Source organism: Rissa tridactyla, chromosome 1 (assembly GCF_028500815.1).
Source record: "Rissa tridactyla isolate bRisTri1 chromosome 1, bRisTri1.patW.cur.20221130, whole genome shotgun sequence".
In the NCBI taxonomy this organism is placed as follows: Eukaryota; Metazoa; Chordata; class Aves; order Charadriiformes; family Laridae; genus Rissa; species Rissa tridactyla.
Genome location: NC_071466.1, coordinates 160,249,363 through 160,272,392, shown reverse-complemented (window position 1 = coordinate 160,272,392; position 23,030 = coordinate 160,249,363). Strand labels below are relative to the sequence as shown.

The window sequence follows — 23,030 nt, the reverse complement described above, 5'->3', positions numbered from 1 at the left end:
GGTGCCAATTAATACCAAAAGTAGAGATATAACAGAAATTACAACCCTCAAAGAGCTTAACACGAAGCCTTTATTTCAAATTAAAGCTTTGAAAAACTTGCAGCTTTTCAGTAGAAAAGACTTGAACAGAGGTTCTTAAGCTTCAAAAAAGACGTCGTTCATTTGTTGTCCACACTGTTCACTATTGCTTGGCAGAGAAAGGATTGATTCTTGGTTCCTGCAGTGCCATGCAAAACACCTGTCACCAGACTAGAAACAGCTAAACTGGATTTAGAAGCAGCCACTTACTTCAAGGGATGGGAAAGAAACCTACAGCCCTGCCTTTTCCGCCACCTGCAGGTTGTACTGATAAAAGTTACCTGCTTTACCTCACCAGAAGGAGTTACAATCAGCTAGGGTGGAAAGCAGTGGTTAAGATCTTGTCAGCTACGTGCGCTGACACTACGGCTGCTTTGACACCAGTTGTTTTAATACCCCGGGCATTTTTAAAGCAGCAGCACTTCAACAGAGACCTTCCAGTGGTTGTCCACCTTCCACGCACTCCACAGGCTACGACTACCATTTGACTTCTGGCCTGGGGTAAGGCACTTGGATGTTCATTTTAAATGTGAGGAAATTCAGTCACATTACTTGACTAGGTTCCCGATGCTTTAAATGAGGTGTTCAAAAGTCAGCGGTTAGGCTGATACTCAAAATGTTCCTCTGTGCCTTCAGGTTTCAGGCAGAAATGCCTGGGTGGAGTTAAGAACATGAGCACGTGACATGGACAGCTTTCACCAGCAACAGTGACCAGCTGAGATCCCTACCCTCACTTCGTGTCCTGACAGCCTCTCGTCCTCGCCCAAGTAGTAGTTCCTTATTTCAGTTCACATTCTCTTTGCATATATATATTACATTTGGAGCTTTAAGAAAAACCCAATACGCATGCAACCATCTATGAGCTTCAGGTGCTGTGGAACCAGGGAAAAGAAACCCTTGATGGGACAGAGCTGGGATATTTCTGGTTTGATATCGGTGAGTTGAGGTGGTAGAAACACATTTTAAGGTTCTACTTCGGGACTCCAACTTAGTGCCTACGAAATAGACTTAAACAGGTTACAGAGAAGAACTTTTAAAATACGTATTAGAAATCTGTAATTCTAGCCTCAAATTAAGGCTAAATTATCTATTTACACTTGTCATTTCATTCAGCTTTTGTTTGGTTATTTATTAGGCAACCGCTGTCTGAAGTATTTTTCCTGATGCCCTTAGAAGCTATTTACCTTCCTGCAGTATTCATCAAGCTTCTGGTAGCAGCAGGACGCTCTTCTATTTTGACTATTTCATTTTTATATCAACTTGACACATGGTGGCCCCTGTTTCTAATCTCAGGCAAAAGCAAGTGACTTCATCTTTCAAAGCCGGTAATAGAGGCAGGAACTTGGAACTGCTGATTTAGAGCTTAACCACATCACCGCGTTTCTTCGTCTGAGATGAAGAAGCCTGCGGATTGCAAGACAGTCAAGTAATTTCTATGAACTCTCACCAAACAGGGGGATCTGTAGAATACACATTAGTCGTAGTCCCATTAATTACTTTGATTTTGTGATGTTTGAGCCGTCATGATTCCATTGCTGTCTCTGAATCGTTGCTGCTACTGCCGGCTGTGGAGCTGGAAGCCACAGAGCTGGCACTTGCCAGAACATGTCTCTCTCTGTTTCCAAAAACTTCATTCACTGCAACAGAGACAGGGGCTTGCTTACACATTAGTGTCGCAGGGACAAGAGCAGTACAGCAGGTACAGCGTGGTGAGCATCACGGAAGGGAAAACCACGGAACAGAAATCCTAACCTGGTGCAATTTTAAAGCTTTCCCCTTTGCCCTGAGTAGGGAGCCAAAGCTTACATGTCCAAACAGTCGCCCGTATGTGCTGCCTAAATTACAAATCCTGTTATTTCTCCCCCAGAGTATCTCTAGAGGTTTCCCTGTGCCTAAGTACTGTGAAATGGATGAGTTTTGTAAAGCAGAACATTAAGGTTAAATAATTTATTTCTGGTTTTAGTCTCTCTGGTTTCCACCAAGCTCTTAAAAGCCTCTAAAAATTCATGCCATTTAGTTACATGTAGCTACAACAACCCATCAAAACCAGTCCTTGCTTTTATTTGTACAGGTACTCAAAAATGTGATACTTGATTACACCAGGAACATTCAGAAAAAAGGAAAACATAGGTATTACAAGAAATCAGGTATTATACTTCAGCTATGAGAAAATAAATCATGTGGCAAACACAGTTTTCCAAGTTAGAAAAAACCCACATTTTTTGAAGCTGAAAATGCGAAGACATGTAGTCTTGGGGTATTTAAAAATATTAACCTACAGTTTCTCTCAGACCAGAATACATTACTGAATATACAAATACACCCTGGGGACAAGGGGAGAACCACAAGATTCAAAGAAATAAGAATGTTACCTGCAGAAATCTTGCTTATATCCCAGACACGCAGCCCGTCCCGCTCTCCTCCAAAGGCAAAAACGAAGGGGAAGTCAGGGCAGCTGGCTGCACAAAACAGAACACCCTGGGAGGGAGGAAGGAAGAGGATATTTTTTTTGTAAATATCATCCTAAAATTAATTTGTCATCTGAAAATACTTTCGCCAAGCAAGTTTTAAACAAATTTATGCTAAGTTTTCTGAAACTTATTTTGTAAGGACACAAAATTAAAGTCAAGAGCTGCTAATTACAAACAGTAAATCACACCTTTGCCTTGAAGCTGGCAGATACACACTGGAGTACCTCTAGTTCTGCTCAGAACGTTGTATCTGGTATTCGGGTCTGAGGCTTTGAAGCAGTCTGCCAATTACATGTTGAACTGAATACTGCACTGTAATGATAATGATTTACCCAGAATACACAGTTGTGATTGGGTTTTTTTCCCCCTAAAAGATGTTATGATGTTAGGTAAAACAAGATTCAAGCTAGACAAAAAGGAATAAGCAGACATAGTTTATATATAAACCTTCTTGGAATCAAGAAATTAATATTACTCTACCATTTTCATAGCCCTGGAATGGACTAAACTTGGTCTGTCTCCCAGGATATCCCAAATCTTCACGTATTTGTCAGCAGACGATGTCACAAGGCACCCTTTGATCTGACTGCTTAGCTGTAGCCCTGGAAGATGAAGAGTGCAGCAGTGTGAGAGCACCAGGTAACCACCGTTGCACAGAGATGAGGGCACATTTTGAAGCAAAGTCACGTTAACAAACCCAATATTCTTTTCACACTAAACTCTGTTCCAGCACAAAGGAGAAAAAGTTAATGAGAGTTTCATGCTGCTACCGCTCGCTGTTGTGACAGCAAACTAACATCACGTAGGCCTATTTTGCCTTCAATCCAACAACAGTAACAGTGCAAAGATGCCGTTGTTCTGCTTCTTACTTCACATGATCTGGCTTCCCCTGCTAGTGTTCTTCAGTTATTTGCCAAAGACCATCTCTTTTGCTATCCAAGAGGATGGGGCATATTCATATGATCTCATTTTAGACACCTGATCAGGTGCTTAGAGTTGCTTTTTAGAAGCTCCTACACTGATCAAATAATTAAAGTAGTCTAAAGGAGGCAGTGTGAAAACCTTCCCATGTGCCATACATAAATCATCTCCAGAATAAATGTCAGTATAAAATAATTACAGATAGAGGAGGTAAACATTACAGTTCATAATCCTGGACCAGACTGCATAGTTTTTGTTATTCCTTACCCAAAAAACACAGGGAGTAAGTCCCAAGTGAACAGATCTGTTTTGACGTTCATGACATTCACTGAGAAAAGTTCACTGTTGTTAAAATACTTTGCTTTACAATGGCTTCTGAGGAGAGATTTGTTTCACACGCCAGCTACCCATGATTAGTATGCACAACTCTCATCTGTTAACCAAGGAATCACCACCACCTCAGTCGTATCAGTTAAAGACATCTTCCAGATGTGCCTCGCTGCTGGGGACAAACACAACATACACACGCACACAATTTACCTGACACCTCTTCATCGTGCGCTTTCAGAGTAAACAGCGGCTTATCAGAACGAGCATCCAGACAGTACACAAAGCCGTCCTCTGTGCTTGCCTAAGGAAACCACAACATTATAAAAACAAACAGCCGTAGTCGCTCATTTGAAAAAAACCTCCTGTGAAATCATACCCACCCTCTAGTAAATCCCTGTGACTTGAGCCAGACTTACACTGCTTCTCGGCAGGGCATATTACACACCTTACAGGGTCTGCATCCCCAAGGTCAGGCTCCACCCTGACGCTGCCTGAGCTATTCTACGCACCATGGAAGTCTTAGTCCTATACACATTTCTTAAACTCTATTTTGAAAATGGTTGCACTACTAAGCTTGGCTCTCACGTTAGACAAAGAAATATAGAGCCTTTAGTCTCTTAACTATCAATCAGTTCAAATTTTTGGAGCCATCCAGTGGCTGCATAATAGCCCTGTGCAAAGCCAAGTGTCTATTATACCAGGAGAGATCTAAATCATAAACCCAACAGAACTCAGCAACTGCTTTTGTTGGCTGCATACACAAAGCAACAGAGAACTAGACAGCCACTGAGATAATAAAAAAAAATTTGGTTTAAATTCTCTTTAAAAGTTTTATTATAAAAACCTCCACAAAATCAAGGTATTTTCACTCTATACCAGCTAGGAGGACACTGCCCTCTAGCGCTGATGGGAAACACTGAACTAATATTCAGGATCTTCTAATTAGCTACTTCTCAGCTGCAATTGCCTCATTACATGAAACACAACAGCAACTATACAAAGGAAAATACAACCTACCCACAAAACACTCTAACAACATGGCAAAGATGTCACCTCTGGAGTGAAAAAGCATCGGCATCAATTGCTTTTCTACTGTCATAACGAAGATACCAAATAAGTAGCTGGTCTCTATATACTTGTTGAAAAAAATACCTAAAACCATCCGTCCACACACTGCATTTTTAAAATAAGTAACACCAACAGTTCAGCTGTCCATCAGCTCCATTACGTGATTCAGAAACATTACAGGTTAAACAAAATGGCAACAGTCAACAGACCTAGAACAGAAGAGCATGTACTCACCAAGAAATTACAAGGTGAAAAATGATTCCAGGTTACTCTTTCAACCTGACCGCTAAACCGCCATGTTCGATGGTTATCTTGTGGGTTTCTGCAATCATACAGCACAGCTGATCTATGGGAAAAAGGGATAGGAAATTAAAAAGAAAAAAAAAATAATCAGGGCAGACTGCTTTATGAAGTTTGTTTCGTTTTACCACTGGCATCTGTAGAAGGCCCATGTAAACAACAATTCAAAAATTAAAATGGAATCAGCTTCACTATTTAGTCTTCCAACTTAATAACAGATTAAAATTTCTCAGATAAACACAAGCTTTTTCCATATGCTTCAAAGTGTCATCTTGGTAACAAACAGCCATTCTATAGAAACTAAGCAAACAGAGCTTGAATTCACTCAGTACATAAGGCATCATATAAGAGACCATAATTATGCAAATAATTATGAACAGACTTCTAAAAAGTCAAGTAATGACTGTTCAAAAACAATGCACAATTTCTGATACATATACAAATATTTTCAAATATGCTTTAATAAAAAGGAATAAAAAATTAATCTTCAAAAGCGGTTAGGGAAATGCTAATCCAGAAAAGGAGAAAGAGGGGATGGGAGTTAGTGGGTCCCTTGGGATTCTTTGCAGGCATGTGCTCAGCCCAGTGGCAGCAGAATCTGTCCCAACCCGAAAAGCTCCTGGATGCAACTGGAAGAGAGGAGCGATGATGTCACTCTCGCAACATCTCACCGCAATTTACAGCCACAGCGTAACCCGCTCCCACTCTATCCTATAATTAAACCCGAAGAAATGTGATCTACATGTCTCAGCTCTTTTACCAGGCGTTTTACAAAAACAGGTTTAGTACATACGCAGTTTTTAACGGTCTGACTTTCAGGTTATGAAGGCATCTGCCAACATTCATTAAACAGACTGTGGTCCTGTGAGGTTTTACAGGAAAAATCCCCAATGGCAGTTCACTAGTTTATAGATAGTACGCTGGTTTATAGGTGTCCATGGGATCAAAGGGCTAGCTAAAAAGGGACTGATAAGCTGGTCTCGGTATTTGGACTTTTTTTTTCTTTTCACTGAAGGAAGTCAAGGGGGAGGGAAAGTGGACGTAAGCAGGTTCCTAAGAAGAATAAAAGGGTTTTCTCCGATACTTTTACTTATGCAGAGCATAAAAGAAGCCAGAGAACATAAAGACTTGGCTAAAGATTGACAAGTCTTTAAATATTAATAGAGGGACAAAGTCCTAAAAGCAGAATTAAAAAAAAAAAAAAAAATCGATATAAGAAAAATCACCATTATAGAATAAAATTACAAAGTCACCCCTAGGAGATGGGAGAACAGAAAGGAAGTTTTTTGGCTGGCAGGGCTTATAAGAAGTGGCAGTTACAGCGCTAGTCCAAGTGTGCAGACACAACCCATTTCACAGCATCTCCAGGCTGCAATCACCAGGAGACAGCCTGTTAAAATTCGGCTATAGCGCGCCTATCCATAGAGGTTGTAGGGAGAGGACTGGGATTTTAAAGTCCCTCATGCCCCCACCCCGGTCTTACAGTTTGGCAAAACCTGGACAAGTTTTCACAGGAATGAGCAGCGACACATTCCCAACACAGAAAATGCCATACGGCCAAATTAAGAAATAAATTCAGGTTGGATCTGACACCTGGCACAGAAAATGTCAGTCCAGATGGTTAAAGTATTTGGCGAGTCCTGAGAAAGAGGTAAGGAAAACTACATTTTGGCCACATACAAACCTGGCTACCTTGCTGGAAAAAAATAATAGCATTACTCAAATTTGGCACAGTTATAAGTACACGAAAAAGAAAACCTGAGGCAACTTAAGGGGCTTAATTCAACACTAATACCCTCCCCACATGTAACAATTGAAAATATTACCCTGACATACTTATCGTAAGATCCAGAAATAAGCGTCTGAGTTTCAAACGGATGAAACTGCAATGTCTGGACCTAGACAACAGAAGATTTTATTTCAAAAAAATAAGCATTGAGATACAACACATATATACGGGAATTTTCTTTGACCACAGCACAATCCCTCCTCCTCAAAACCAGCACACTTCCCCCCAAAAAACGCTTCTTACTAAGCTTGTTGATAACTGAGATTTCTCATAAAACAGTGCAAGAGATGCACATCATTTTTATTTCAAACGCCCCCACCCAGTGGAAACAAGATACTTTCCAATATAATTTAACTGAACGGAACCACATGCCCCGTTTCTGCCCTAGATATTAAAAAAAATAAGCTGAAGGAGGTAAAAGAATAGCTGCTTCCAGTCGGGAGAAAAATGCAGACATTAGCAAAAAATGAAAATCTGGAGTTTGCCAAGGGCAGTGACTTTGTTAACAGCAAAATAAGGTTATAGCTATTAATAACTAACTTTCACATTGTAATTACCATGAGATTAATTCATTTCTGAAGTACTCATCACTATGGTATTTTAGTATCATTTATTTTAAACCTTTCTTACCTAGAACAAACTGTAACGAACACTCACTGTTGCCTTAAGAGAGGGTTACAGCTTGACCTATGCTCAGAGGTCTATTTTTTGTAGCTTATACCCAACCATCCAGGCTTTCACACAAAAGGCCTTTTAAAAAATGCTGTGAGTCTTTGCAAACTTTCTAAAGGATAAGTTAAATAACATTTTTAAAAGCAAATACAGCGTTGTTCGCAAAAGCGACTAACTCAGAAATTTAAACTATTCTGCACAGTTGTTAGAAAACTACAGAATTGTTGTTCTAAGGGTTCGCTACCAAGCGGCTAATGAAAAGCTGGTTATTTTTTCCCTCTGTATTTCACAGTGAAAGAAACATAGCGATTATTACATACCTTGTCCGTATGTAGCGTCAGGCTGGCTGCTGGCTTACCCACAGACATATCCCACAAAATCACAGTACTGTCAGCAGACGCACTTGCTAAAACATTCCTGATAATGGATCAAAAAATAAGTTTTAGAAATCTTTATACAGATACAAACAAGTAACGGTCAAAAATCCAAAATATATACAGAGCCTGATTCTGAGATCAAGTACTCTCTGGTCTACAGACTATGTATCTCAAGCCTGAGGGATAACTCCCTGAAGGTAATTCTACGTTACAAGTAAAGACTACAGACAGACTCTATTAGATTATATTAGTACAACATTAGTACAACAGCATTGACAGTTTTGCTTGCTTTTCCCCCGACACCACTTAAAATATCATTTTCTGGAAGATTCTTGAACAAAACAAAGCAAGAAAGGTGCTTAAGTACTTCCTTTCCTTTGACGTTAAGATAGTACTTTTAAATAACATTACCTACGCAACTTAGTTCTGTATGCATACACGTACAGCCAAGAGCGAGACAAACCTGTTTTTAGAATATTTTGCTCTCTAATATCTGAGTATTTATGTAACTACTGAAGAGCCAGCACTGTACACCCTTCATAGAATGCTGAAAGGAACCACTAACATTTTACTTAGTTTACAGATCCCACGTTTCAACTTAAATTTGACCAATTGTGTTAAGAGCAATAAATACATAGTTTAGAAGTTTAATCAGAAAAAACTCAAATCGTTCCCAAACGCTGTCAAATACACAGTACAATTGCTACCATTGCTCCATTGCTCTTAAAAACAGATTGATTACCTCAACACGTTGTTCCTGACTGAAACTGTTCCCTCCTCACCTTTTTCTTTTTATATTAACCAAGCGTTTCTGACTGAAAGCGCCAACATTCTCCTGGAAACACTGTTCTCCCAAACAATGTCACAAGGGAAAGTTAAGAAAACGCATAGTGAAGGCTATGAGAACCTTTTACAGTAACACCATTATGACCTACAGGCAGAAAGTTATTTATAGAGAGCTGTCACATCATGTCTTGCCTAAAAAAATCCAAACAACAACAAAACCCTTAAATATAAGCTGCTCCAAGGAGTTACTTGTTTTGCCCATAAGCTTTCCACTTCAAGGCTGTTTTTATTTCCTGAAAGATCTACCAGTACCAATCGTAACTCAGCACATTACGGAATTATGCATTCCAGACACTTAACGATTGCAGCTTTAAATTTTGTGACTTGTCTCTATATTATTACCAGACAACCATTTCTAGGTACGTGAAAGCTACTCTTTTGTAAGAGTGATGGAATGATCACTACCATACTTTGTGCATACGTGTTTAATTTAAGAACAACAGACAGCGCACTGTAAATTAAGAGCGCAATTTATGTACATTTACTGCATGTCTGTGTGGGTGTTTCCTTCTCCAGCATCTAGATAACAAAGCATTACAAGTGAAGGCTCATCAGGAGTATGCGGAGTTGCCTATGTGTATCTTCAGAGGCATTTATGACAGCAGGGGAAAAAAAAAAACAAACATAAAAATCAGCCTGTGTCTGACAGTTTCAAGGCCCATGCTGAGAATCCTGACAAGTGAACTGTTAAAAAACACCTAAACGATAAGAAAAAAACAGCAGCGTCTTTATTTCAGTCAGCGCATTGTCCTTGACCTCTCCCCCAAGATGGGCCAGCTTTGTGTTGCTTCAATAGCAGCACTTCATTTGCTGGTTCATTCAGGCAACAGGGAATTCTCCCTGTCCAGTATAACCCAAAAGTCAGAGGCATTCCTATAACTGTGCTACTAGGGCTTTTACACTCTCTTTTCTGTTCACTGCTCTGGGGCAAAAGCCAGAGGGGAAAAAAACCAGCACAGCAAGGACTTCCTTCTATAAATCTACTTCTATCTGTTGAAATGGTGGTTTAGGTCACCGGCAGATTGGCGCAGATCAGGGCAGCCCTTCTGCTTCTCCAATTTGTGCATCTGGCTTAAATGTAGCCAATTTATCAAATGGCTTAGACTCACCTTAGCCCTGCCCTCATCTGGACAACCTGCAAATAAAAAGTGATCTGTAGCAATAAATAGGTGTTTAAAAAAATACATCAAGATTTCTAGTTAAAAAAAAAAAAAGAGTGTGTGTGTATTTTTGAGAATCAATTCATCGCAGCACTACTTTCAAGTTCAATGTTATGCTACATAAGATTTTGGATTTGTGTGAAAAATACATGCCTAATTAAGTATACAGACTTGTAACCATCCATTGTTATTCAAGTATTTTTTTACCTGCTTTGTTTATTCCATGAAAGATCAAGCACAGCATCAGTATGTCCTTTTGCTGTCCCTTCTGAAGATAAACTCTGCGTATGCAAATATGACACAAACAGACTTCTGAAAATTACAGCTTCAACAGCAATCAAGCGCTACAACACATTAGTATGAACTCCTTAATGCCTTCACAAACAACTTTGTATTTTAAATTATTCTCACTTGCTGCAACAAGGCTTTTGATAGAACTGTCTCTGCAGTACCTGCACCTCACCTCTTACCCCGGATCTCAGATTGCTCCACTCACAGCTGGTGGCCTTACAGAACTGGTTACTCCCTTCAGGCCGGGAGAAGAAATCTCATTGTTTCCAGCTACTGCGCAGCTTCTTCAGCTTCTTTCTAAACACTCCTGGCAGTTCTCTCTCTCTCTCCTCCCAATTAACTGAGCCTTAGGTCCTTGTAACTGCCAGCTACTACAAATTCTAATTTTAAATGGTTAAGCTTCAAAGTTTACTGGGACAGCAATTGGAAACCTCCCATAAGCCACCCCATTCCTCTTCTGTTCTTACTTCCAGACTTCAATTATCCATACAGAGAATAATGAGCATTTCAAATTGAGGTAACAGTGATTCTGTTAACTCAGTGATTTTCAGAGGCAAGTTTCACAGAACAAATTCCCCTTCCAAGGATATTTTTTCTATTGTTTTTAAAACCAGAAGGTCTGAGAGCTCAAGAAGTAACCCCCCTTCACAATTACACAGAGTGGTTCCTCAGCTGACTAACACTGCAGTGCTCCTTCATTTGGGAAACCAAGGTTAGCTATATACCCAGCGTTCACCTTTCCTTTTTACTCGAGGGAGTCTTTAAGCACTTCCTGAGGCATCTACTATAAGCAAAAATCGACAAGATCTAAGTTATCTTCCAGACTTGTTTTACATACCAAAGAATTTGGACAAATCGTAACACCATATTCAGGCACACAATGAAGGTCAGATTCATCTCACATAACTTAACATCCAGTCTAAACCTCAGTCTTCCTCTTTGGTACTTAAGGTTTTCTCTGCAGTCCACTAAAAGAAACTCAGCCATTCTCTGGGGGTGTCTCTATGCATTCACCTCAGACAGCTTCGATGACTAGCTTAAAATATGCTTAAATTTTAGATAGATAAAGCTAACAGAGATGAATCCTGAGTAAATGTATTTTATTAGTGTCAACCTTGTCCTTTATTGCTCAATGCGTTTTCAACTCTGAGTCACAGGAAAATACTAATTTTAACCTATCGTAGATGACCATGACATTATCTTCTGTAACCTGTCAACACTTCAGATGGAATTGAACCAGATCATCTACGATTTTTTTAGTGTAGGAAAAATAGTAATAACGTTATCCTTGCTGTAAGTTTCCTACATCCAACCAGATAAACCATTTTGGAATACTTACTTTCTTCCCTTTCTTTTTCTTCTTTTTCTTGTCTCCAAGAGAAAAGACTGGTTCTAAGGATTCCACTATATCAAGGTCCCAAATGTCAATAACCGGGGTCATGTTACCCACTGCAACATAATTTCCTACAAGCAGAAACCCAAATGCAACCACATTTATTTAGAGTTACAAAACAGCGTATTTGGCAATCCAGCTGTTGCTTATTTCTTCGAATAAGTAAAACTTATACTTATGTGCCAGAATCTTCTATTTGAACATCTTTGATGATTCTAACTGACACGGAACAATTTGAAAATATCAACTGACAGCATATGCTGCCAGACAAAAATTTACTTGCTCGCCAATACACTTCCCCTTCAGTACAAGTAACTGTTCAAAGAAGCTGTATGAAGTTCCACGTTTTGTTTGCTTTTTTAAGGAAAAAAAAAACCAAACCAAACCAAAAAACACATTCCCTGTGCTATGGCAAAAAAAAAAAACCTGTAAAACACAGGAAAAAGGTTACTAAATACATAATTTGTATGTATTTAAGGTTACTAAAGTAAAGTTACTAAATACATAAAAATCTTGCTCTGTTTTATAGTTAATCAACAGCATTGGCCATAACAATTTTGAACAAAAGCAACCTTCCATTTCCAAGTGGAAAATAAAGCAGATTAGAGAAGAGCTTGCTCTGGTCAGCTGATTGACAATAACTTAATTATTTGTAATAAAACCAGTATTTTAGTCAAATTGCTTGTTATGGCAGCATCACGAAGATACCTGTATCACCAAACCAAAAAATCTGATATTCAGTTTTTCTGTCTTAATATCTTGGTTTTATTTCTATTTGTACCACTAGAGGAAATTATTTAGTGACGTTACATCTGTATACTTTTCAAATAAAAATTATTTAACTGGACATTTACAGTATCCTTTGTAACGTACCTAGTGATTCGTCGGGACTAGGATCAAAATTCAACCACTCCAGACACAGAGGGTAAGCAGGCAAGATAATATCATGATGTACATAAAATGAGTTCTCTTCATGATTGTAAACTGAGAAAGAATTAAAGATATACAACATGTCAGTGAAGAGGAAAAGCAAGCAACTATCAACAGTTCACTTGGCAAAAGGCAGATGTGGCAAACACTAAATCATCAAGGAGATCTAAAATGTAAATTCACAGTGTGTTCAGAGTGTTAGGGCAGAGGCCAGAGCCCCCACGCACGATCACTTCAAAATAGATGCTCTGTATCCACCACCACCACTTTCTACATCAGGATACATTAATGAAGGTTTAGACGTTCATTTTTACAGAACCAGCAATTTAAAAAAAAAGAAGAAAAAAAAAGAAAAGAAATAATTCCAGATGCAATCAAAAGGGAAATGAAGGTAAAAGACAAACAGTTTTCAAATTAGAGGAAGCTGAAGAAGTCAGATAAAAGCAGGTTGTAACTGACAGATACGGGAAGACTTTTGGTAAAGCAACCATATACTAAACACAGCATTCCCTTTAGCCAGCTATTCTTCTCTTTATAATAAAAGGATTTACTAACTGGATAGCAGATAAAATACATTAATAATTTTAATAACACGGTATCATCACACACGCAAAATCACTGTGCTGTTTTAAGTGCATGTGACAGATGTTCAGATACTAACTAAAGTCTTCAGTTAACAAAGTAGTCCTAGTAAACTACTCAATGTTATAAACTGCAGAAGCCTGTGCTATTGTTTTATAAGTTTATAGAGGGAAAATAACGCAGTTAATAAAATTTGTAAACACCTCCAGATACAGAAAATGCTAGATGCTGGTATCTGAAGAGATGCCTTCAAACACTTTGGCCTTGCTGTTTTCTTGAAACAGAATACTTATGCTTACAGAAACATGTACCACAGCAGAAGTAGCCAGAAACATCCCCCCAAAGTTACCACCAAAGATGCTAACCTCAGCACACTCAGCAGTACTCCTTGCTGCAACAGAAAAATCTTTTGCACAGTAAAACTAAATCCATCCCTAGAACAAGTGGTATTTTGATGCTATTAAGGATCATCTCTTCTAAAACTAAGATGATAAAGGTGCTGATTCTTCTACTCCTAGCAGTGGAAAGCACAGTTAAAGAAGCAAGGAGAAAGCAAGGAAAAAAACAACCACCAATAAACTCCTACAGGAAGCTGGCATGATTGTTTGGAAGAAAGATTGTATGCTCAGAGAATAAAATTGCCATAGTATTTTCTAAGCTTCAGTAGGAATGAAATAAGGAAAGGAAGTGCTATACAGTCTGATAAAGGCACACTATCCTCTAAATAACAATAACTCCACATTAAATACTCTAGTTCTGGAAAGTGGCTAAAGCACCATGATATAAAAAAAGAGGACAAAACACACAGGAGGAGAAAAAAAAAAAACTTCCAAAAAACACCTTGTTCCTCTTCTACACAGCCATATGGAACAGGTTAGGCAAAACATATTCCCTAGCTTCACTGTAAGGAACAAATCCTATGCTACTTACCATGGACCTCCAAACTACAGTAATCTTTATCAACTTTGCCACAAAGTACAAGATTGTCACTGGGCTTAATCAAAAAGTCCTCCTGCTCATATTGATCCTGAACAGCAAAAAGGAGAAGACAACGGATGTTAAGCAAAGCACATAAATGCACAAAACTACAAATGTTCAAAAGGCTGAATCAATAATAACTTTTGACCATAACTGAAAACACTCAAAACCCAACACCCTGCTGCCCATCCGCATAAAACCATCTTATGGCGGTAAAGAGAGAAAGATAGGAACCAGACTCCATCATGGGGAGACTGAAGGACAGTTTATGTGTAGCTAGGGAGATTTAGAGAGTTGTTTAATTACGATATATGAAACCATCTTTTAAGGATACCATAAGCTGACTTTCAGCCCATTGCTGAAAAGAAAATCACCACTAGGAGCCCACATACATAGCTTATTTCCCTTGTGCTCTCATGCCTTAAGCAGTTATATCGTATAACAGCATTTTACACAATAAGCATACTGTAACTGCTCCTCACATCCAGGAAGCAATTCCAAGAGCATTAAAGCATTGTCTATTTTCTGGAAAATATTTCCAGAAAAGTACTGCCTACAGCTATACTGGGCATTCAGCTGTACCAGCACAAATGTAACCTCTCATCTAATTTTCATTGTTACTGAGGAATGGAAGGCATTCAGGGAATTTTCGTTAGTGGAAAACTAAGAACTGTACATAAGAGTCAATAGTCTTACACAAACAGAGTACCATCCTTCTACCACACATACAAGACTTCTTGGACTTCTTGTAGCAAGCTTTTAATTTATTTTTTTTATTCACTTCAAGCATCTTTTCAATATTTGAATTCTATCAAGTACTGCAATTCTTTGCATTAATCAACTTAATGTTACACAGTACCTAGTCTCCAACAGTACTAGTAGTAAATATCACGAGACAACATAAAATGCATGTTGAAGCACTAAAAAGGGACTCGAGCATAGGAGGAAAGGCCTGAGAAAAAGGTGTTCACTTTTTCTATGTCTGGAGGAAAATTAGCTTTTCTGACACACAATAAATGCAGTTGATATTCTCCCTGAATCCCTATGTGAATTAATACCTCTTTGACCATAAACATAACTTTTAAAGCATTTCTCTCCTCTACTGGTACATAGGAGCAAGAAAAATCGTCAACTAGTCAGTGGAACGCAGAGAAAACACACAGTGCCCCAAAGTGCACACAGCAAGTGAACTCGTTTTAAAGATAAACGTATACCTTCCTCCTTCAGCTCTGTTACAGTATGTGAAGTCACCATAACAACTCCTTGTCTGAGAACACACGTGTTTGACAAAGTCCCCGACACACAAACTGGACATTGTGGTAGAAGCCTAGAGCTACTCTTTTCTTTACAACTTACTAGCTTTGTAAAGAATCCAAAATAGTACAAAGAAGGACAGCACCCAGAAAAATCTCAGAATCTTTATGCTTCAAAGAGGTCTCAAAAATTCACCTGCTTCATCACCCTGCCCCAGGTGATCATAGTTTCTCCTAGTTGCTCTCTAGTTTACACCGTCTCTTCTCACACAACCTCACCTTGTAACTGATTTCTGTCATCTCTCCATGTAAATTAAGTCACTCACAAGTAGCAGTCTAACCTTCTGAACTAAACTGCGGGATATTCTCTGGAATTTCTCCATATCTTTTCTGAAGAGGCACCCAATATTCTAGCCAAGGCAATACTGACGTTAAGTAAAGTAGAAGAATTATCTCATGTCTTGCATGCTGCATACCTGTTCACCAGAGAGAGATAAACAGGCTGCATAACAGGACAGCACTGTTGACACAGTTAGCTTGTGCCAGGCTGCAGCCAGAGATGTCTTCACCCCCCGCAGAGCTCCTACAAAGCCAGCTCCTGCTAAGACGTTCCCTGTCTGATACTTGGTGGAAATTAATACAGGCAGAAACAGTCAACTACGCACTATGCTGCGCATATATGCTTAACAGGGACATATTTCTTCATTCGATACCCCTAATTTGACATGTAGCCTGAATCCACCTCAGTTTGGTTTCTTCCATAAACTGGTGGAGGGTTGTAAGAGTCTTGCAATCTGGGAAGTTTTCTAATTTGGGTCATTAGTAGCCTGAGATACTGAGATTTCTTACTTCTTCAAGTATTTTCTGGGTCCTGATAGATAGGTGACAAACCACCTCCATGTACAGAAGCATGTGGCTTAAATCATGAGCCAGTTCACCTTAACTTCTGACTTCAACGTAAAAAGCATGCATAGAGGTGACTGCACAAAGCAACCTTAAAAGAGTTCCATCTGATCAAAAGTCTGGCAAACTTTTGGCAAACTGCAAGCACCTACAGACCCTAAGGCAGTCCGGCAGTGGGAAAATTTAACTGATTTTTAAGTTTATGCTGTTTGAGATATATAACATTTTTATAGTACTTACAGTGGTTTTTAGAGTGATGTAAGGATCCTGATCATTGCTCCCATACACTGCCAAAGCAGCCAAAGAGTCTTCAAGTTTTAAATCACCTACATGGGAATTTCAGAACATTTTTTATACATGCCAATGACAGATGGAAGTTAGAAACCCCTGGACCAACACCTGTATTAGAAATTTTAAGGGGTGGGGTAAATGGACTTCCAAGTTCCAAACATAAGAACCTCTTAAATCGCTTAGTGCTTTCAGGGACTTCTGCTGCTCTGCTCCAGAACTACAGCAGGGGGAGTGAAACTCTTTTCAACACTGCTCTCGGTTCTAATGTCAGGGGGACACACAGAATTGTTTCACCCACTAAATGATTTCCGAAACTGGAATAAGCAAATAATTACAAATGTGAATTTCCAGCATTTGAAATATAGCACTGTGCGGTTTTAGCATATTCATTTCTTACGTACAATAAGAAGTGAAAAGGTTCTTCACCTAGATTGCATACCTGACATTTGACTTCTTACCTGCGTATTCCTCTTCATCATAATTGTCCAGATCATACTCCTCCAGTTCATCATCAGACAGACCTTCATTTTTATGAGAAGACTTATCTCTGCCACGTGCCATCTGGCCTTCATTGCTACCATCGGCACCATCCCTGTTTAAAGATACACATCCTGAGAAACTGTGACAGACATTCAGCATGCTTCCAGGTAATTACTTAGTGGACTGCTAACAAGATTTCAGCACACCATCCCGGCTGTTCACACGGGTTTCAAGTCTTTATGCCACTGATTTGGAAATCTATTCACTCCTTTCCTATCTTTTCCCAAAATACAAGGCACCATTATTCTCAGGCTTCCAGAGAAAGCTTTTCCTTGAAAGTTTTCATGACAAAACGTGACACAAATTCCATTCGACAGAGATAAACGGTGTGTCTAAATCCCTTTCTCTTACCCTTTTTTTGTGGATACAATGCTCTCAACCTCACTTCTGTGCATTTGCATGTGTCCAATTAATTCCTTTTTTTTTTTCATCCCACCGACATGTCCTGTCACATGTGATGACTCTTGCATTTCTTCAAGATTTTTAAGATTTTATTTCCTCATACTTCCCATATTTGTATTAGAAGAAAAAAGGCCAACATAAAATTAATTAGGTAGGGACATATTGCAGATTACTTCTTACAGGACAAACTATGCAACATCCAGAAAACTCTGTGTGCAAACAATTGAGTTTCCATATACAAAAAATTCAGTAGAAGGAAGCATACATCAAACATTGGCTGAGGACCTAACACATATCCCAGACACCTCCATGGAGTGTGTGCGACAGGAACTCATTCCTGCTGGATACACTGCATTTCACAGAATAGTTTGCGTTGGAAGGGACCTTTAAAGGTCATCTAGTCCAACCCCCTGCAATGAGCAGGGACATCTTCAACTAAATGAGGTTTCTCAGAGCCCCTTCCAACCTGACCGTGAATGTTTCCAGGGATGGGGCATCTACCACCTCTCTGGGCAACCTGTTCCAGTGTTTCACCACTCTCATCATAAAAAATTTCTTCCTTCTATCTAGTCTAAATCTACCCTCCTTTAGTTTAAAACCATTACCCCTTGTCCTACTGCACAGGTGATAGTTTTAAGAATAGAACAGAACAGAATAGAGTCATTTCAGTTGGAAAGGCTCTACAATGATCACCTAGCCCAACTGCCTGATCACTTTAGGGCTGACCAAAAGTTAAAGCACGTTATTAAGGGCATTGTCCAAATGCCTCTTAAACACTGACAGGCTTGGGGCATCAGCCACCTCTCTAGGAAGCCTCTTCCAGTGTTTGACCATCCTCTTGGTAAAGAAATGCTTTCTAATGTCCAGTCTGAACGTCCCCTGGTGCAGCATTGAACCATTCCCACACGTCCTATCATGGGATCCCAGGGAGAAGAGATCAACGCTTCCCCTCCTCAGGAAGCTGTAGAGAGCAGTGAGGTTGTCCCTCAGCCTCCTCTTCTCCAGCCAGTCAAGCCCAAAGTCCTTAGCCATTCCTCACAGAACATTCCTTCCAGCCATTCCACCAGCTCTGTTGCCCTCCTCTGGGCGCATTCAAGGACCTTCACATCCTTCTTAAATCGTGGGGCCCAGAACTGCACACAGCACCAATGCTGAATATAGTGGGATAATCACCTCTTTTGACCGGCTGGTGATGCTGTGTTTGATGCACCCCAGGATGCAGTTTGTCCTCCTGGCTACCAGGGCACACTGCTGGCTCCTATTGAGCCTGCTGCCCACCAGCACCCCCAGATCCCTTTCTGCAGAGCTGCTCTCCAGCCACCCCTCTCCCAATTTATACTTGTGACAAGTGTTACTGCGTCCTATGTGCAGAATCCGGTATTTCTGTCCTCCTGTACGCAAAATTCCCAGGCAGTAATGAGGCAAGATAGTTCGCATAGGTATGATTTCTAAAGTAAATAACAGAAACCTATCTTTATAATCCATTCAGTAAAATAAACACTTCACTTTACCAGTTTTTACACAGGGAAAAAGATAGCTAGAGTCTCTAAATCTGAGTCTGATTTGTGATCCTTGCACAGGAAAAAAAGTGACTGATGTCATAACAAATTCTACAAAGTACCAGATGTTATAAAGCGATCATAACCCCTTTGGTTGTTGCGGATGGTCTTTACAGTTCCATGCTGGAATGCATAATTACTAATAAGCAGCACCTCAAATCTTTCTGTTTCTGAAATTGCAAGAGAAAGGAATCCACCCAGAAAAACAAAAGCTCACACACATAAAGAAGAAACAAGTAACACCGCAGAGAACGGAAACATTAAACATAACTGCTAAAGAAATTGATATAAAGTAAGAACCTTCCAGATGTTTAAGATGATTTTGGAAGCATTAAAAAACAAAACCAGAACAAAATACGTTCTGGGACAAAACACTCTGTTCAGCAATAAAGGCACAGATCCATCTAATAGAAATTGGGTGGGTAACATTCACCGAACTAAAAAAAGTTTTTATTGCTACCTATTGCATACCTATGCCTGTTGAGTCACACATACTGTGGCGTAACCACACACCCTACATAGCCGAAACAGAATGAGATGCCTAAATCTATACACAGATCTAGCTGAAAAAGGCTGGAAAATGGAATAAGGCCTCAGTCCCTCATCTTTTTCTAGACAAAAGAGAGACATTCCTCTATTGTCTTCCATAGATTATGTTTTCTAAATCTCTCACTTTTCTTATTCTTTCCATAAGCTTATTTACCTTTTTCTTAAAAGCAGAATGACAAAATTTAACACAACTACACAACCAGCAACTTTTAGTGCCAAGTGGAGAGTTATGATGTCTACCGTTTCATATGTGAGCCGTAAATACCCGAACCATAAATATCTGCATGAAGTTTTGCCTTTTTTTGCAGAAGCACAAAATACCAAGTCCTTCTGAGCTCTGCTGTGGCCTCCAGACCTGCTTAGATTGTCACGTCGCCCCCTCAGCATACGCTTTTTCACGGTGTCCATCTGGGACTTCCACCTCAGTTGGCCACATCTCCAAGGCACCAAACTGCCCCCCGGACTCCGCAGCACCCGCAGTTACAGATCCACTCCAGAGGGGAATGGCAACTCCAGCGAGGAGCTGGCCCCGAGAGGATCTCTGGAGACTTCACCTGAAAGGCTCGGCTAGCCTGACGGCCCACGGGTCACGTCGGAAGAACCACACGGGAACACCGCCCACGTTGCCGTACCCGCGGCTCAGGCAGGACACATCCTCCATCCGACGCTTCTCCGCCCGCTCTCCGGACAGACGACCCTCCCGGCACTCGGGCTCACCCGGCACGGCCTCTCCAGGAGGAGCCCAGGCCGGCCGGTGCCGATCTCCTCTGCCCGCCGCCGCTTCCCGAGCCGGGCCTTCAGCGAGACCCTCCCCCGCCGCTCCCCCCGCCCGGCCCCTCCACACCACGGCGAGGTTCGGTGGGGGCTCCAACCCCGCCCCGGCCCCGCTCCCCCCGGCTCACCCCAGCTTGTCCTGGGCCTCCTCGATCAGACGGTTCAGCTCCTCCTGGTCGAGCTGCACCTGCGGGGAGGACACAGGGAGAGAGGGATGATGGCGGCGGGGGGGAGAAGGTGTTGCGGGGGTCCCCTCAGCCCGGCCCCCCCCCCCCCCCCGCACACACCTTGTCCGGCGTTTCCTTGGCAACGCCGCAACGCACCCAGGCGGCGCACGTCACCGGGCAGCTCATGGCGGCGGCGGCACGCGGGCGGCGACAGCGCGTGCGAGCGGCTCCGGCGCGCCCCGAGTGACGTCACCAGTGGAGGACGGTGGGGCCACAGCCTGTTAGCGGCGGAGAAAAACGGAAGGGGCGGAGACAAAGCCGCGTGAGGTCATCACCGAGCGCCGTGACGGCCCGGGGGGGAGAGGGGCGGGGCTGCAGGGGGAGAGGCCTGAGTGGGCGGATCCGGAAGGGGCGGTGCCGGGGGGGGTGAGGCCTGCGCGGCGGTAGCGGGGAGGCGGCGGGGGGCCGCTCTGCCCTAGTGTCCCCCTCGGGCCGGTCGGTGACTGACAGAACTTGTCGGGAGACGGATCGCCGTCAGCGAGAGGGGCGCCGGTTTTTCATAGGATTAGTTTGAGAAGGGTGCCCGGCCGCTTCCTCTGTCGTGGCTGCCGCGGGGATGGAGTTGACCCTCTCGCCGGCAGCTGTAGCGGGGCTGTGCGCTGGAGCTGGGATGGGAAGCGGGGCTGGCGGCGCAGTGGGGGTTTTGGTCGTGGCCGAGCAGTCAAGGCCTTTCCTGCTCCTCACAGCGCCCGGCCAGCGAGGGCTGGGGGGCACAAGGAGTCGGGAGGGGACACGGGCAGCACAGCTGACCCCAACTGGCCAAAGGGATATTCCACACCATGTGATGTCTTGCTCAGTATATAAATCTGGGGGAAGAATGAGGAAGCGGGTGGTGTTTGGGGTTTTGGTGTTTGTCTTCCCAAGTAACCATTAGGTGTGACGAAGCCCGGCTTTCCTGGCAATGGCTGGGCACCTGCCTGCCCATGGGAAGCAGTGAATGAATTCCTTGTTTTGCTTTGCTTGTGTGCGCAGCTTTTGCTTTACCTATTAAACTGTTTTTATCTCAACCCGTGACTTCTTTCTCACTTCCAGTTCTCTCCCCCATCCCACCAGGGGGAAATGAGCGAGTGGCTGTGTGGTCCTAGCTGCCACCTGGGTTTAAACCATGACATTCTCTTAATTAGCCCAATCCCACTTGGCACCCCTGCCACCTTTAGCTGAGGCTGGGACCTGCTAGAGCTCCAAGGCCCCTTTAGTAACAGAAATTAATGCTATGCCAAGTAATAGGTCATCGTGCAGCCACTCCTCCTGGGTGCTCTGGAGAAACAAAGTGCTGCCCCATCTCCAGGCTCTTCAAGTCCTTCACTTCCCACGCTGGATCACAGCTTCCCCCGCTGATGTTTGCTTCCACTTTGGCTCTAAAATACATCAGCAGCGAACCACCAAAATGAAAGGTTTAGAAAAACCTTTTTGTTATCGATCTCTAAAATTTATCCAAGTAAAAGAAACCAATGCACAGAGTCAACAGCGAGAGGGAGTTGCAGGAAGTTGTGAGGGACTGGCATCTTCACAGGAGGTGCTGCTTTTTGCCCTCCCCAATGTCAGTGTCCTATACTAGCTAACTCATTAATCAGAGAAAATGGATAAAATGTTAGCTGTAACATATGGGAAGGTAGTCTCTTACTAACATGCGGAAATCACTGCTGTTTCCATTGCTGAAATTTTAATTCAGGGGATAACTGCAAATTACATGGATGGGAAGCTGAGGTTAGGGGAAGGAGCATTTCTCATGGTAAAGCTCAAGGACTTGGCAACCAAACTTCAGCTTGGCAGATGGAATGGCTACGTTATTTCATCCACATGTCACTAGACAGCACCACTGTAGCATTCTCATTATTTTATCCTGATTCTTCTGTGGTTCTGGCATGAGAGAGAAATAAATATCTATTAAAATATTACTACCTCTTATGCCCCCCATTCCTTTCACCCATTTGCTGCATTTTGTCTTAATGTGGACACAAACATACTGAGGCAAAAACTCTGTCTTTCTAGCTGTTCCTTGTATTGCTGTGTAGCACGGGCATCCTAGTCCTGCTGGGCTTCTAGATAATTGCCAATCTTGGATTTTAGTATGCTTGTCTTTTTGGTGGGCTGTTATTATTTGTTTTGCTGGTCACCTTCTCTTACAGTGTTCAAGAAATCCTTCTTGTCCTCCCACGTGTGACTTGGCAACAGTTTGACTGTCAGTCTTCCTCCAGATTCTGGGAGAAGTTTTGTGGAAGCAGCTGCTATTCCCAAAGGACAGGCAGAGGGGAGTGTTATGCAGCAAAGAGGGGGAGAGCGAGGCTACTTTCCAGTCACTGTGGTTCCTGGATATGTTTTTGCAGATATATACGTTTACAGTGT

At 41.8% G+C, this 23,030-nt stretch overlaps 1 protein-coding gene across 2 annotated transcripts; it reads right to left on the bottom strand.

The window, feature by feature from the left end:
* Window positions 1–49: 49 nt before the first annotated feature.
* On the bottom strand, window positions 50–20,891 carry PWP1 (PWP1 homolog, endonuclein). Of its 2 annotated transcripts, XM_054220184.1 has the most exons (16): window positions 20,745–20,891; window positions 20,586–20,644; window positions 17,092–17,225; window positions 16,583–16,668; window positions 14,139–14,235; window positions 12,570–12,680; window positions 11,643–11,767; window positions 10,220–10,293; window positions 7,950–8,046; window positions 7,005–7,066; window positions 5,103–5,214; window positions 4,011–4,101; window positions 3,030–3,151; window positions 2,451–2,556; window positions 1,576–1,715; window positions 50–1,482 (listed from the first exon to the last, which is right to left on the bottom strand). In XM_054220184.1, the coding sequence occupies exons 1-15, from the start codon at window positions 20,808–20,810 to the stop codon at window positions 1,600–1,602; spliced, it is 1,458 nt and encodes a 485-aa protein (XP_054076159.1). In that variant the 5' UTR covers window positions 20,811–20,891; the 3' UTR covers window positions 50–1,482; window positions 1,576–1,599. The 2 variants fall into 2 exon arrangements, with proteins under 2 accessions (XP_054076159.1, XP_054076075.1); XM_054220100.1 differs by lacking the exon at window positions 50–1,482 and having other exon boundaries at window positions 1,525–1,715.
* Window positions 20,892–23,030: the final 2,139 nt, after the last annotated feature.